The sequence below is a fragment of the Aotus nancymaae genome, unplaced genomic scaffold (genome assembly GCF_030222135.1).
Source record: "Aotus nancymaae isolate 86718 unplaced genomic scaffold, 86718_ANA_hifiasm-v0.15.2.pri h1tg000089l, whole genome shotgun sequence".
Taxonomy (NCBI): domain Eukaryota; kingdom Metazoa; phylum Chordata; class Mammalia; order Primates; family Aotidae; genus Aotus; species Aotus nancymaae.
The window spans coordinates 25,570,861-25,584,633 of NW_026988504.1; the positions used below are offsets into that span (position 1 = coordinate 25,570,861).

At 42.1% G+C, this 13,773-nt stretch overlaps 3 protein-coding genes across 3 annotated transcripts; all 3 read left to right on the forward strand.

Moving 5' to 3' along the window:
- The first annotated feature begins 140 nt into the window (after window positions 1-140).
- LOC105717109 (keratin-associated protein 2-1) lies at window positions 141-1,027 on the forward strand. The gene has a single exon (XM_012452087.2). It carries the CDS (start codon window positions 205-207, stop codon window positions 592-594), a length of 390 nt encoding a protein of 129 aa, XP_012307510.2. The 5' UTR covers window positions 141-204; the 3' UTR covers window positions 595-1,027.
- A 4,203-nt stretch (window positions 1,028-5,230) lies between these two features.
- LOC110568209 (keratin-associated protein 2-1-like) lies at window positions 5,231-5,620 on the forward strand. The gene has a single exon (XM_021670519.2). It carries the CDS (start codon window positions 5,231-5,233, stop codon window positions 5,618-5,620), a length of 390 nt encoding a protein of 129 aa, XP_021526194.1.
- Window positions 5,621-11,813: 6,193 nt separating this feature from the next.
- Window positions 11,814-12,203, forward strand: LOC110568210 (keratin-associated protein 2-1). Its single transcript, XM_064369390.1, has one exon. It carries the CDS (start codon window positions 11,814-11,816, stop codon window positions 12,201-12,203), a length of 390 nt encoding a protein of 129 aa, XP_064225460.1.
- The last annotated feature ends 1,570 nt before the right edge of the window (window positions 12,204-13,773 follow it).

Here is a 13,773-nt window from a genome sequence, read left to right on the forward strand (position 1 = left end):
TTGGGGATTGCTGCCTCAGCAGTTGAATCCAGAGTTCTCATTTCAACGGGCAGCTACAACTCCAGGAAATGACCTCATGTCCTAGGGGTCATATCTCCACCTGGCCACGGTATATAAAGGGCCCAGAGAGGGAGGAGGACATTCACACCTGAGAACAACCAGCACCTCTCAACAGCCCATCCCACACCAGCCTCAGACACCACCATGTGCGGCTCCTGCTGCGGATCCACCTTCTCCTCCCTGAGCTGCGGGGGAGGCTGCTGCCAGCCCTGCTGCTGGCGCGACCCCTGCTGCTGCCGCCCCGTGACCTGCCAGACCACCGTGTGCCGCCCCGTGACCTGCGTGCCCCGCTGCACGCGCCCCATCTGCGAGCCCTGCCGCCGCCCAGTGTGCTGCGACCCCTGCTGCCTGCAGGAAGGCTGCTGCCGCCCCATCACCTGCTGCCCCACGTCGTGCACCTCTGTGGTCTGCAGGCCCTGCTGCTGGACCACCACCTGCTGCCAGCCTGTGTCAGTGCAGTCCCCCTGCTGCCGGCCCCCCTGCGGCCAGCCGGCCCCTTGCAGCACCACCTGCAGGACCTTCTCCTGCTGCTGAGACCCCGCCTCTCCCGGCAACACACAAAACGTTTCCAGGTGCACAGAATCGTGCAGACTCCTCCACCCCTTTTGGATCAGATGAGAGACTCCACCTTTGAAGCCTAGCTGATCCTCAACCACTAACTCAACAATAACATTCTATCTATCTCCCCACATAATTATGCGGTTAATCCTGGCCCTCTCTGAAAATCCTCAGAAAAATTCTAGCTTTCATCATTTGAATTCCTGGCTTGGAAAAACAAAACAAAACGAGTGAATAAAAATCAAAGCTCCTCTTGAATAGAACTCTGTCCCAGTGACTCATCACCGTTTTTTCTCCTATTTCAAGGTTCTCAGATGAGATTTTTTTCTTCTAGGATAATACTATTTGCATGCTGTATTTTTGCATTGTAAAAAAATATAAAATAAAATTTTATTTCTGGGGAAGCAAACACATTTCTTTTTATTTATTATCACTCTTCAAAAGCACATTTTTAGCTTACATTACAGGATACAGAATCAGAAGAACGAAAGGATGGATTTTCTAAGGGCCATTTTTTAGTTTTAGAATAGGAACAATTCAGGTGGAAGAGCTATAATTTTAATAGCATTTCAGATAAATCCAATCATCTCATGTGATTCACCTTCATATTTTAAGTTGCAGGTTTTATGGTGATGCTGAGGAAATGGTGAGAGTACAGTAAGTCTCTGTAAACATAAACTTGACTCATGAATAAGTCACACACATGATAAGGGGGAGGAAGTCTGTTAAGTTACAGCCCCATTTGTTCATCCATGCAGAAAACTGTGCAGTGATTGATGTCAAATAGGACCTGGGAATCCCTAGCCACTGTATATCTTATACTGGAGGAACCACTATCCCATCTTCTCCATGGTTCCCAACGGCACCACCAAGGCCAGTTCTACTTCCGGTGGAGTGGCTGCTGCTGAGAAGACAGGGAGAAATGAAGCCTTGGTTGTAATCATTCTAGTTTTGAGCTCCGCATACATACATCTTACCATTTAAACAACGCCAATGCGGTTGAAATGGTGATAACATTAATCCATACTGAGTATATTTTTGATATTGTTAAACACGTGTAAGTTGGTAAGGAAGGCTAACCACTATAATTTCCCTGAGAAATATGTTTTTAGTACCTAGCATCTGATATAAAAGAGGCTTTTTTTTGGACTGTTCAGCATGTATTCCTGGGCTTATCTATCTTCCCACTGAGAGAAGGGAGGCAAGGTAAGCTTTGTGAGGGCAGGGATTTTTTTTTTTTTAATTTTAATTTATTTTAAGTCCAGGAGTACATATGCAGTTTATTATATAGGTAAATTGTGTGTTACAAGGTTTAGGTATACAAATTATTTCATCACGTAAGTAATAAGCATAGTAACAGATGGCCAGGTGCAGTGGCTTATGGCTGTAATCCCAGCACTTTGGGAAGCTGAGGTGGGTGGATCACTTGAGGTCAGGAATTCAAGACCAGCCTGGCCAACATGGCAAAACCCTGTCTCTACTAAAAATACAAATATTAGCTGGGCATGGTGGCACACACCTGTAATCCAAGCTACTCAGGAGGTTGAGGTAGGAGAATCACTTACACCCAGGAGGCAGAGGCTTCAGTGAGCTGAGATTGCACCACTGCACTCCAGCCTGGGTGACAGAGTGAAATTCTGTCTCAAAACATTAATTAATTTAATTAAAGCATAGTAACGGGTGGTTTTTTGATCCCCACCCTCCTCCCACCATCCACCCTCAAGTAGGCCCCAGTATCTGTTCTTCCCTTCTTTGAGTCCATACATACTCAGTGTTTAGCTACCACTTATAAGTGAGAACATGCAGTATTTAGTTTTCTGTATCTGTGTTAGTTCGCTTAGGATAATGGCCTCCAGCTTCATCCATGTTGCTACAAATGACATAATATCCTTTTTTATGGCTGTGTAGTATTCCGTAATGTATATGTACCACATTTTCTTTATCCAGTCCACCCTTGATGGGTATTTAGGTTGATCACTTATCTTTGCTATTGTGAATAGTGCTGCAATGGACATATGCATGTATGTGTCTTTATGAAAGAATGATTTCTATTCCTCTGGGTCCATACCTGTTAATGGGATTGCTGGGTCGAATGGTAATTCTGTTTTAAATACTTTCAGAAATTGCCAAACTGCTTTCCACAAAGGCTGAGCTAACTTATGCTGAGGGCCAGGACCTTGACTGACTTCGTTCACTACTAGATTCCCGCTGACCTGCACAATATTTGGCACATTGAGTATAATGAGAAATTATGTATTAAATGATGAATTAATAAGTTCTAAGGGGATTGGTTAGAAAAGAGAAAGACATCATCATTCCATCCCAACTCTCAACTCATGCTGGATGTGCATGTTCTTAAAATAAAACAATAAATTGATTCATGAAGAAGGATATTTTTTCTGAAAATATGGTAAAACTTTCTCAACAAGACTATTATATTCAAAATCTTTACATTTTCAGTATGTGTATAATGCAGTTTTCTCTTTGTTAATGATTTGGTAATTAACCAATGAATAGGCTCACAAGTCTGATTTCTTTCTATATATTCTTGATCACTGTTTTTAAAATTTGCTAAGTACATCTGTTTTTCTCCTCTCAGAGTTTTTCTTGTTAGCCTTCTAGAGACCTCCTTATTTAAAAGTGTTATCTTGGGATTTCCAGCTCCCTGGAATCCCCTCCCACATAGTGGGAGCTCTCTTTCCCCTCCTGGATTTCCCCTCTGGAGTCCCCTTCCACACTCTTCATGGAAGTCTTTCTCTCTTCTTTTTCTCTTTCTCTACCTAAATAAAATAACTTTCTGCAAAAAAAAAAAAAGAAAAAAGAAAAAGAAAAAAAAGTGTTTCCTCAAATGGAGAATGCCTTGTTTCCTCCCAAACCTATCATTATTATTGGATCTCGTTTATTTCCACAGTCACCCTATCCTCTGGTTGGCCAGAGTGGTTGGTGCAGATCTGGGTAAGCCTGTAAGGAACAATGCAAGAAGTAGGATCAATAAGAAGGCTTACACTTAAACTTCAACTTCAGATCTATTAGGTTTGTGCAAAAGTAATTGCAGCTTTTGCCATTGAAAGTAATGCCAAAAACTGCAATTACTTTTTGCAGCAACCTAATAAAACAGACTTAGTTGTAAAGGAAAAAGTCAGAACCCAGCAAATTAAGAGGCAAAGACCAAAAAATGGTTGAGTGACATAATTTGACTACAAGTTATGGCAGTTTGCAACAATTAAAAATGACAATTGGTTCTATAAGCAGAAATGAACCCCAGCATAGCACACAGGGAGATGCTGAAGACACTGAGGTATGGGCCAGATGAGGCCTGGGAACATGTTCAACCGGGATCACTACCTAAAGGTTTTGTTACACTGCAAGATTGCAACCTTCATCTAGATAGACTCCTTTGACTGCCTCACCATATTGATGGCTTTGTTCACAGTACCCCGTGATCATTCAATTATGTCCAACTATGACACTATCTCCTTAGGATATGTTTCGACATTTTCAGAGGGCTGAACAGGAGGTAATTCTTCCCATTCCTGAGGCTATTGGTAAGACAAAGAGTCCTTTCAGCTGACTCTAAAAATTAGCCATATCACAAATAACTGTTTTCAAAGTAAATAAACTGTAAAAGTTCCTAAATAAAATAGACATTCCCTCATACCTGGAAATGTGGTACCTACAATCCATTCTTTGGCTACAATGAGTTCTTCAGCTTTTTGGGCTGACAAATAATGTTCCCGCAGATGTTTCTGGAATGAGTATTGGCTCCAACACTTACTAGGTATATGACCTTGGGTAAGTCACTTATCTGGTTCCTTATGTGTGAAATGAGGAATAAACAAGATCTACATCCTAAGAATGTCATGAATATTAGATTAATACATGTATTTTTAAATATGATGCTTGGAACATACTTAGAACTTAACGATATTGGCTATCATGAAGATTACAGTGAAATTTACCTTGGTCTGGAAAGATACAACCATAGAAATCAATGAACATGTCTCCAAGACAAAAAAAACCACTGGATGATGGAAGCCTACTGAAACGCATTCTTGTACCTCCAAAAAGGGGACTGGAAAATTTTTCTTTCATGGAGAAATCCTGACTTTTAAACTATTCCCGTAGTATTAGCCTCAACTTGTTTTGCCCAGGAAGCTTAGCAGTGGAAAAGAATGCTAACAACTTAAGGTGCTCGCTTCACTTCAACTGCTAGCAGGTAAGCCTCAGAGCATGACGGCTACTTTGTGCTATCAAAACAGCAACTGGCAAAAGCATCACTGAATTATAACAATAATTGGAGACTTTGAAGTTAGGGTCATTAAGTTCATATTTGAACCATAAATAGTAAAATATAATTGGGTGTCTGCTAAATAAGGAAAACAAATGGACTTTTATGTGTACCTGAGCATCTAAACAATGTCTAGAGAACTTACTAATCTGCTGGTGTTATTTCAGAAAGAATAAGTGAAAACAAGGAAATGACCTCACGTCCTGGGGGTCATCAGCTCCCAGCCAGGGTATATAAAGAGCCCAGAGGGGGCAGAGGACATTCACACCTGAGAACAACCAGCTCCTCTCAACAGCCCACCCCACACCAGCCTCAGACATCACCATGTGCGGCTCCTGTTGCGGATCCACCTTCTCCTCCCTGAGCTGCGGGGGAGGCTGCTGCCAGCCCTGCTGCTGGCGCGACCCCTGCTGCTGCCGCCCCGTGACCTGCCAGACCACCGTGTGTCGCCCCGTGACCTGCGTGCCCCGCTGCACGCGCCCCATCTGTGAGCCCTGCCGCCGCCCAGTGTGCTGCGACCCCTGCTGCCTGCAGGAAGGCTGCTGCCGCCCCATCACCTGCTGCCCAACGTCGTGCACCTCTGTGGTCTGCAGGCCCTGCTGCTGGACCACCACCTGCTGCCAGCCTGTGTCAGTGCAGTCCCCCTGCTGCCGGCCCCCCTGCGGCCAGCCGGCCCCTTGCAGCACCACCTGCAGGACCTCTCCCTGCTGCTGAGCAGCCCATTTTCACGAAAGGTCCCTCAGTAGATGGCCAGGTCCATCCTGCTGCCCCTCAGGGCTTCACTGCAGAACAATACATGTTTTCTTGAGAAGCCCATTCCTCACCTCTTCATGCTAGCTCACACTATGCATTGAAGACGCCTTTTCAGACCAACTACAGCTGAAGAAAACTCTCTCTTCCTAGGACTCCAGTCTAACTCCTCTATCATGTTGTCTGCTTTCTAATAAACTCAATACCCCTGGCATAGAAATCATGGTCTCTGTGATAGTTCCTTCTGGTAGATTGTCTTGCTCTTTTGTCCGGAGGCACTCAAAGCAAGATGCAGAATAATCCTCTTACATAGTTCTCTGAAATAACCTAAGTCTGAGTAGTTTTCTTATAAGCATTGTGAATGGCATTTATGGAGCACAGCTGAGTGAGGAAGATGGTACAACTATGTCTCTATCATGTGTACAGAGTCACTTGTGCTCAGACTTCCAGGCATGCATCAAACACCTGAGAAATGTTCTGCAACAAGAAACACTCTGGGAGGCTGCACCTGGATTGAAGTTTACGGTCCCAGCCTGAGGGTGTGTTTACTGATCTGACACCTGTTGGCACATCATAGAACACCCAGGATGTTAGAGGTGGAAGGAACCTTAGGCAACTTCTGGCCAATTACCTCTGTTTTTGAAGTTAAAGAAAAATGAGTAACGTTAAGACTAAATAAGTTACTTTCTAATGTAATTATAATCACAAAGGTTCAGAAAAGACCCTGGAGAATGCAAGTTTCCTGACATTAGACCTTAAGTCAAACACGTCTTCTTAGTATGGTGAGATACGTGTTAATCACAAAATGGTTTTGTATTTTACGGCTTTCTTTGACACTTCAATAGCCACACACACATACACACACACCCTAGGAATACATCTAACCAAAGTGAAAGAGCTCTGCAGAGAAAACTACAGAACATGGCTTGAATAAATCATAGATGACACAAATTAATGGAAAAACATTCCATGCCAATGGATTGGAAGAATCAATACCATTAAAATGGCCACAGTAACCAAAGCAATCTACAGATTCAATGCTATTTCTATCAAATTATCAATGTCATTTTTCACAGAACTAGAAAAAACTATCCTGAAATTCATATGGAACCAAAAGAGCCCAAATAGCCAAAGCAATCCTAAATAAAAAGAAAACCAGAGGCATCACATTACCTGACTTCAAACTATGCTATAGGACTACAGTAAACCAAACAACATGGTACTGGTAAAGTTGTAAAATATAAAGTGACATAGACAAATGAAACAGAGAGAACCCAGAAATTAAGTCACACGCATACAACCATCTAATCTTTGATAACATTAACAAAAATCAGCGATAAGAATAGGACTCTCTATTCAATAAATGGTTCCAGGATAGCTGGCTAGCTCTATGCAGAAGATTGAAACTAGACCCCTACCTTTCACCAAATAGAAGAATTAATTCAAGATAGTTAAATACTTAAATGTAAGATCTCAAACTATAAGAATCCTAGAAGAAAATCTAGAAAACACCATTCTGAACATCAACCTTGGGAAAGAATTTATGACTAAGTCCTCAAAAGCAATTGCCACAAACACAAAAATTGACAAGTGGGACCTAATTAAACTAAAGAGCTTCTGCCCAGCAAGCAAAACTATCAACACAGTAAACAAACAACCTACAGAATGGGAGAAAATACTCACAAACTCTGCGTCCAACAAAGGCCTAATATCCAGAATCCATAAGGAATTTAAACAATGGAACAAGCAAAAAACAACCCCATTAAAAAGTGGGCAAACCACTTGAACAATCACTTCTCTAAACAAGATATACAAGTTGCCAACAAACATGTGCAAAAATGTTCCACATCATTATTCACCAAAGAAATGCAAATCAAAACCATAATGAGATACCATCTTACACCAATCAGAGCTGCTATTATTAAAAAGCTCAGTAATTGAAGCCCCATACTTTCAGAGTAAAGGGAAAAAAAAGTCAAAAAACAACAGATGCTGATAAGGCTGCAGAGAAGAGAGAAAGCTTATATGCTGTTGATGGGAATGTAGATTAGCCACTATGGAAAGTAGTGTGGAGATTTCTCGAGAACTTAAAATAGAACTATCATTTGACCCAGCAATTTCTTTATTGGGTCTGTAGCCAAAAGAAAACAAATCATTCTACCAAAAAGACACATGCACTTGCATATTTGTCACAGTACAATTCACAATAGCAAAGACATGGAATCAACCTAGGTTCCCATCAGTGGTGGATTAGATACGGAAAATATGATATACATACACCATGGAATACTACTCAGCCAAAAAAAGGAATTAAATCATATTTTTCACAGTAACATGGATGCTGCTGGAGGCCATTATCCTACGCAAAGTAACCCAGGAACAGACAAACAAATACCACATATTCTGACTTACAAATGGGAGTTAAACATGAGGTACTCGTTGACATAATGATGGCAGCAATAGACACTGGAGACTACTAAAGTGGGGAGAGAGGGAGGGAGACAAGGGTTGAAAAACTGCTGGGTACTACACTCAGTACCTGGGTGACAAGATCAGTCATACCCCAAACCTCAGCATCACACAATATACCCACGTAACAAACTGGCACATCACACAATATGCCCCCTGAATCTAAAGGAAAAGTTGAAATAATGAAAAAAAAGTGTTCATAATGTTATTGTTAAACGATAATGTGAAATAAAGCTCTAGAGTTTATTACACAATACCTGTTTCCACCACCACTAGAAATCTGTCTAAATCAATTTGGAGCCTTTTTGTTTTTTTTAAGATGCCTCTCTAAGACCTCATTTGGTGTTGCATGGGCTGTGGGTTCTCAGTAGGGCTGTTGTTATTATACACAGTCCTGACAGATGTGCCTCCTGTCAGTTCAACAATAGCTGACTCCCCTTAACAGAGGTAAGTGCTTGATAAGAGGGCACGCTATTTCTTCCTTCCAGGTGTTTTTAATTTATTTCATGCTATTAATGGAACTCACCACTGAATAATGTTATTTCATGTGCATTTTTTGGTGACTGAGCAGAGAATTGACCATTTGTTTAACAAATATGTTTGTCTTTGTTCTAAGCTTAAAGTTTAGAATTTAGAAATCACCAATGTAACATGAGCTTTTACAACATATTTATTTATTTGCTTATTTATTTACTTACTTATTTAACAAATACAAGACACTAAGTGCCAGGCAGTTTGTTCCAAGCACTTGACAATTATCAGCTCAGGTAATCCTTACAACAATTCTGATATGAACTATTATTATGGCCCAAGGACATACAGCCAGTAAGTGGCAGAGGTTTAAATGAGCATTGTCTAGTTTCAGAATAAGTGGGATCAGAAAATAGGATGTGATTTGCCGCCAGTGTCAAACTGCAGAGCTGTTTGTGCTCTCACAACTCTGGGACATGAATAAATAAAGCATGGCCCCTATTTTCTCTGCCTGAAAATGAAGTTTGGCTATGGGGTGTGGATAAGAGTATTAGAGTGAATAAGCACTAGAAAGGTTTATGAGTGATGCACAGACTATCTTTTTGGATCTTTATAAAGGGGAGAGACAAATATCTTTGGAATTACCTTGGGTCAGAAATTTTTGCAGTAAAGAAATGAGTCTTGTTAACGTGATGATTTAAGTCTTCCAAAGACGCTCCCATTGAATAAAATGTGATTATCGTGAAGACTCCACAGCAGCATGAAAATAAATTATGAGATAATATGTCTAGAAAAGAGCAGAATATACAACTTTTTACCTAGTTACCTCTGGTTATCACTTTGAAAAACAAAATCCCCTGTCCATGAACAAAAGAATGTGAAACAAAAAAGTCGAAGGTCTAAAGCGATGAGATTTTGCCTGATTTCTCCCTCCTCTGTTTTCCTAATTTTGACTACAGGTTCAGTTACATTCCATCTAAAGTTTTGAAATTATGCTTGAAATTCCATTTGGGGAGCTTTAGATGTAGGGGCCCAAGGCACATTCTTTCAAATAAAGAAAATGATCCTGACGTGATTCAAAATCCTTTCTGGTGACCAACAGGAGGAGTAAAGCCGGAAAGCAATGGAATTATTTCCCCCATGTCGTTCCTAAACTGCCCCTGGCAACACTTCCTGACGAAGCACGTCCATTACGCTTTTTAGCAGTGCTGTCCACAGCAGAAGACTGAGCAGCCTCTCAATGTGTCTCTCCTGAACAGTGTACTGTATATGTGTGCAATGTTGGTTGAAAAACCCTTTCTTGTCACTTGCTAGTCATAGTGCCTACATCAAGGTATGTATATATGTATGTGTGTGTGTATATATATATATTTTATATGTATATATATTTTTTACATATATATTATTATTCTTATTTGTGAGATGGAGTCTCACTCTGTAGCCCAAGCTGGAGTGCAGTGGTGTGATCTCTGCCCACTGCAGCCTCCACTTCCGGGTCTCAAGTGATTCTCGTGTCTCAGCCTCTTGCGTAGCTGGGACTACAGGCACCCATCACCATGCCCAGCTAATTTTTCGCATTTTATTAGAATCAGGGTTTCACCATGTTGCCCAGGGTGGTCTCAAACTCCTGAGCTCAGGGGATCTGCCTGCCTCGGTCTCCCAAAGTCTTGGGATTACAGGCATGAGCCACTGCGCCTGGCCATCAAGGTATATTAAGAAAAATTTCCCATTAGAGAATTCTTCATTACATGCACAAGAAAGGCAAGGATAAAAAATGACATGTTTCAGAGATAAAAATCAGCATCTTATGACCAGAAGGACCAGAGGTACATAGAACTGAACTAGAGACAACATGCAAGGTGGTCTTGGGGGTTTTATTCCAATACTTATTGGTTTGCAAAAATAAATTTTGTCTGTCCTGTACAACTATATAAGCTGCTACCCCATTCAAGGCATAGGTGTCCTACTGCATCAAGGGATAATCAAACATACTCCCAAGCCGACTACATGAGATGGCTTGTCCAACACTCGTATGATTCACTTTTCACATGTAGGTCCTTCCAAGGGCTTACTGAGTTCACTGCTGGGGTCAGGATAGGCTCTAGTCAGTGTTCTATGTACTCCTCTATGTTTTTAATTTCTTTTAGAAACTGAAGTTTTTTTAGACCATTTTGTCTAGATTCAATCCAGCGCTATCTACTCAAAGTATGCATCAAGAGCTACTATCACATCAAATGATGAGTTCTTAGATTTTCACACAGTGAGTACATCCACATTTGGAGATGCGACAAGAGCTCTTTTTTTTGTTTGTTTGTTTGTGTTTTACTTTTTTTTTAATTGCATTTTAGGGTTTGGGGTACATGTGAAAAACATGCAAGGTTGTTGCATAGGTGCATATGTGGCAGTGTGATTTGCTGCCTCCCTCCCCTTCACCTATATCTGGCATTTCTCCCCATGCTATCCCTCCCCAACTCCCCACCCCCCCGCTGTCCCCCCACTCCCCCCCAAACAGACCCCCGTGTATAGTGCTCCCTTCCCTGTGTCCATGTGTTCTCCTTGTTCAACAGCCACCTATGAGTGAGAACATGTGGTGTTTGATTTTGTGTTCTTGTGTCAGTTTGCTGAGAATGATGGTTTCCAGGTTCATCCATGTCCCTACAAAGGACGTGAATGCCTCGTTTTTAATGGCTGCATAATATTTCATGGTGTATATGTGCCACATTTTTCCTGTCCAGTCTATCATCGATGGGCATTTGGGTTGGTTCCAGGTCTTTGCTATTGTAAACTGTGCTGCAATGAACATTCGTGTGCATGTGCCCTTATAGTAGAACGATTTATAATCCTTTGGATATATACCCAGTAATGGGATTGCTGGGTCAAATGGAATTTCTATTTCTAGGTCCTTGAGGAATTGCCACACTGTCTTCCACAATGGTTGAACTAATTTACACTCCCACCAACAGTGTAAAAGTGTTCCTATTTCTCCACATCCTCTCCAGCATCTGTTGTCTACAGATTTTTTAATGAGATAATGAGAGTGTCACAAGCAACCATTAGTCAAAACAAAATTCTACTTAATTGGCCAAAATGTAAACGAAAGGGGTCACCTGCACCCGGCCAGGGTATATAAAGAGCCCAGAGGGAGAGGAGGACATTCACACCTGAGAACAACCAGCTCCTCTCAACAGCCCACCCCACACCAGCCTCAGACACCACCATGTGCGGCTCCTGCTGCGGATCCACCTTCTCCTCCCTGAGCTGCGGGGGAGGCTGCTGCCAGCCCTGCTGCTGGCGCGACCCCTGCTGCTGCCGCCCCGTGACCTGCCAGACCACCGTGTGCCGCCCCGTGACCTGCGTGCCCCGCTGCACGCGCCCCATCTGTGAGCCCTGCCGCCGCCCAGTGTGCTGCGACCCCTGCTGCCTGCAGGAAGGCTGCTGCCGCCCCATCACCTGCTGCCCCACGTCGTGCACCTCTGTGGTCTGCAGGCCCTGCTGCTGGACCACCACCTGCTGCCAACCTGTGTCAGTGCAGTCCCCCTGCTGCCGGCCCCCCTGCGGCCAGCCGGCCCCTTGCAGCACCACCTGCAGGACCTCCTCCTGCTGCTGAGCAGTGCACTGACTGCCTGGAGCACGCAAGTCACCTTCTGAAAAAGCCACACTCCCATTTCTCCACCTAACAAACCTCCTGCCCTGAGCCTGCAAGATCCCACATCAACCAAGCTGGAACCGAGAACCGGGCTCATCTATTAAAACCTGGGCCATTCTGCAGCCTTTGTAAAAGAAGCAATTTCCTTCCTCCCAGCTAAGATTTTGTGGCATGTTTACTTTCTAATAAATATCTGTTCTTTGGCCTTGCAAAAAGCTTTGGTTTTATTTACTCATTCTAATATTTTGTATTAGTATTTTTTATTTTAAAAAACGGACACATAATTGTACATATTTATGGGGTGCAGCGTGATGTTTCCGTACATGTATACATTTTGTAATAATCAAATCAGGGTGTTTAGCATATTTATCACCTCATACATTTATCATTTCTTAATGATAAGACCATTTAAAATCTTCTCTGATAGCTATTTTGAAATATATGATACAATATTACTAACCATAGTTGCCCCTACTGTACATTAGAGTACCAAAACGTATCCCTCCTAACTACCTGTAACTTTGTACCTGTTGACCAGTCTCTCCCTGCTATCCCCTTCTCTCACCCTCCCCAGTCTCCTCTGTTAGCAACTATTCTACTCTGTACTTCCTTTTTTTTTTTTTTTTTCTTTTTTGAGACGGAGTTTCGCTCTCATTACCCAGGCTAGAGTGCAATGGCGCGATCTCGGCCCACCGCAACCTCCGCCTCCTGGGTTCAGGCAATTCTCCTGCCTCAGCCTCCTGAGTAGCTGGGATTACAGGCACGCGCCACCATGCCCAGCTAATTTTTTTGTATTTTTAGTAGAGACGGGGTTTCACCATGTTGACCAGGATGGTCTTGATCTCTTGACCTCGTGATCCACCCGCCTCGGTAGTTCTATTTTTAAATTTGGGAGGACCCTCCATACTGTTTTCCATAATGGCTATGCTACTTTACATTCCCTACAGTCCTGTATAAGTTCCTTTTTTTCCACATCCACACAAGTATTTGTTATTTTTTTTGTATTTTTGATAATAGCCATTCTAATTGGGGTGATATGGTATCTCATTGTGGTTTTAATTTGCATTTCCTGATGATTGGTGATGTTGAGCACTTCTTCATATATGTGTTGGCCATTTCTACGTTTTCTTTTGAGAAATATCTATTCAGGTCTTTTACCTACTTTTAATTGAAATTATTATTCACTGTTGAGTTGTTCAAGTTTCTTGTATATTCTGGATATTAACACCAGTCAGATGTAAAGTTTGAAAATAATTTTTCCTATTCTCTAGGCTGTCTCTTCACTCTGTTGATTTCATTGTTTCCTTTGCTGTGCAGAAGGCTTTTAGTTTTACATAATCCCATTTGTCTACTTTCACTTTTGTTGCCTGTGCCTTCGAGGTCTTATCTCCACCAGAAAAACCCATTGCCCAGACCAGTGCCATAAAATGTTTCATGTATGTTTTCTTCTGGTAGTTTTATTATTTGCAGTCTTATACTTTATTATTTAATCCATTTTGGGTTGTTTTTAATACATTGACAAATAGGGTCT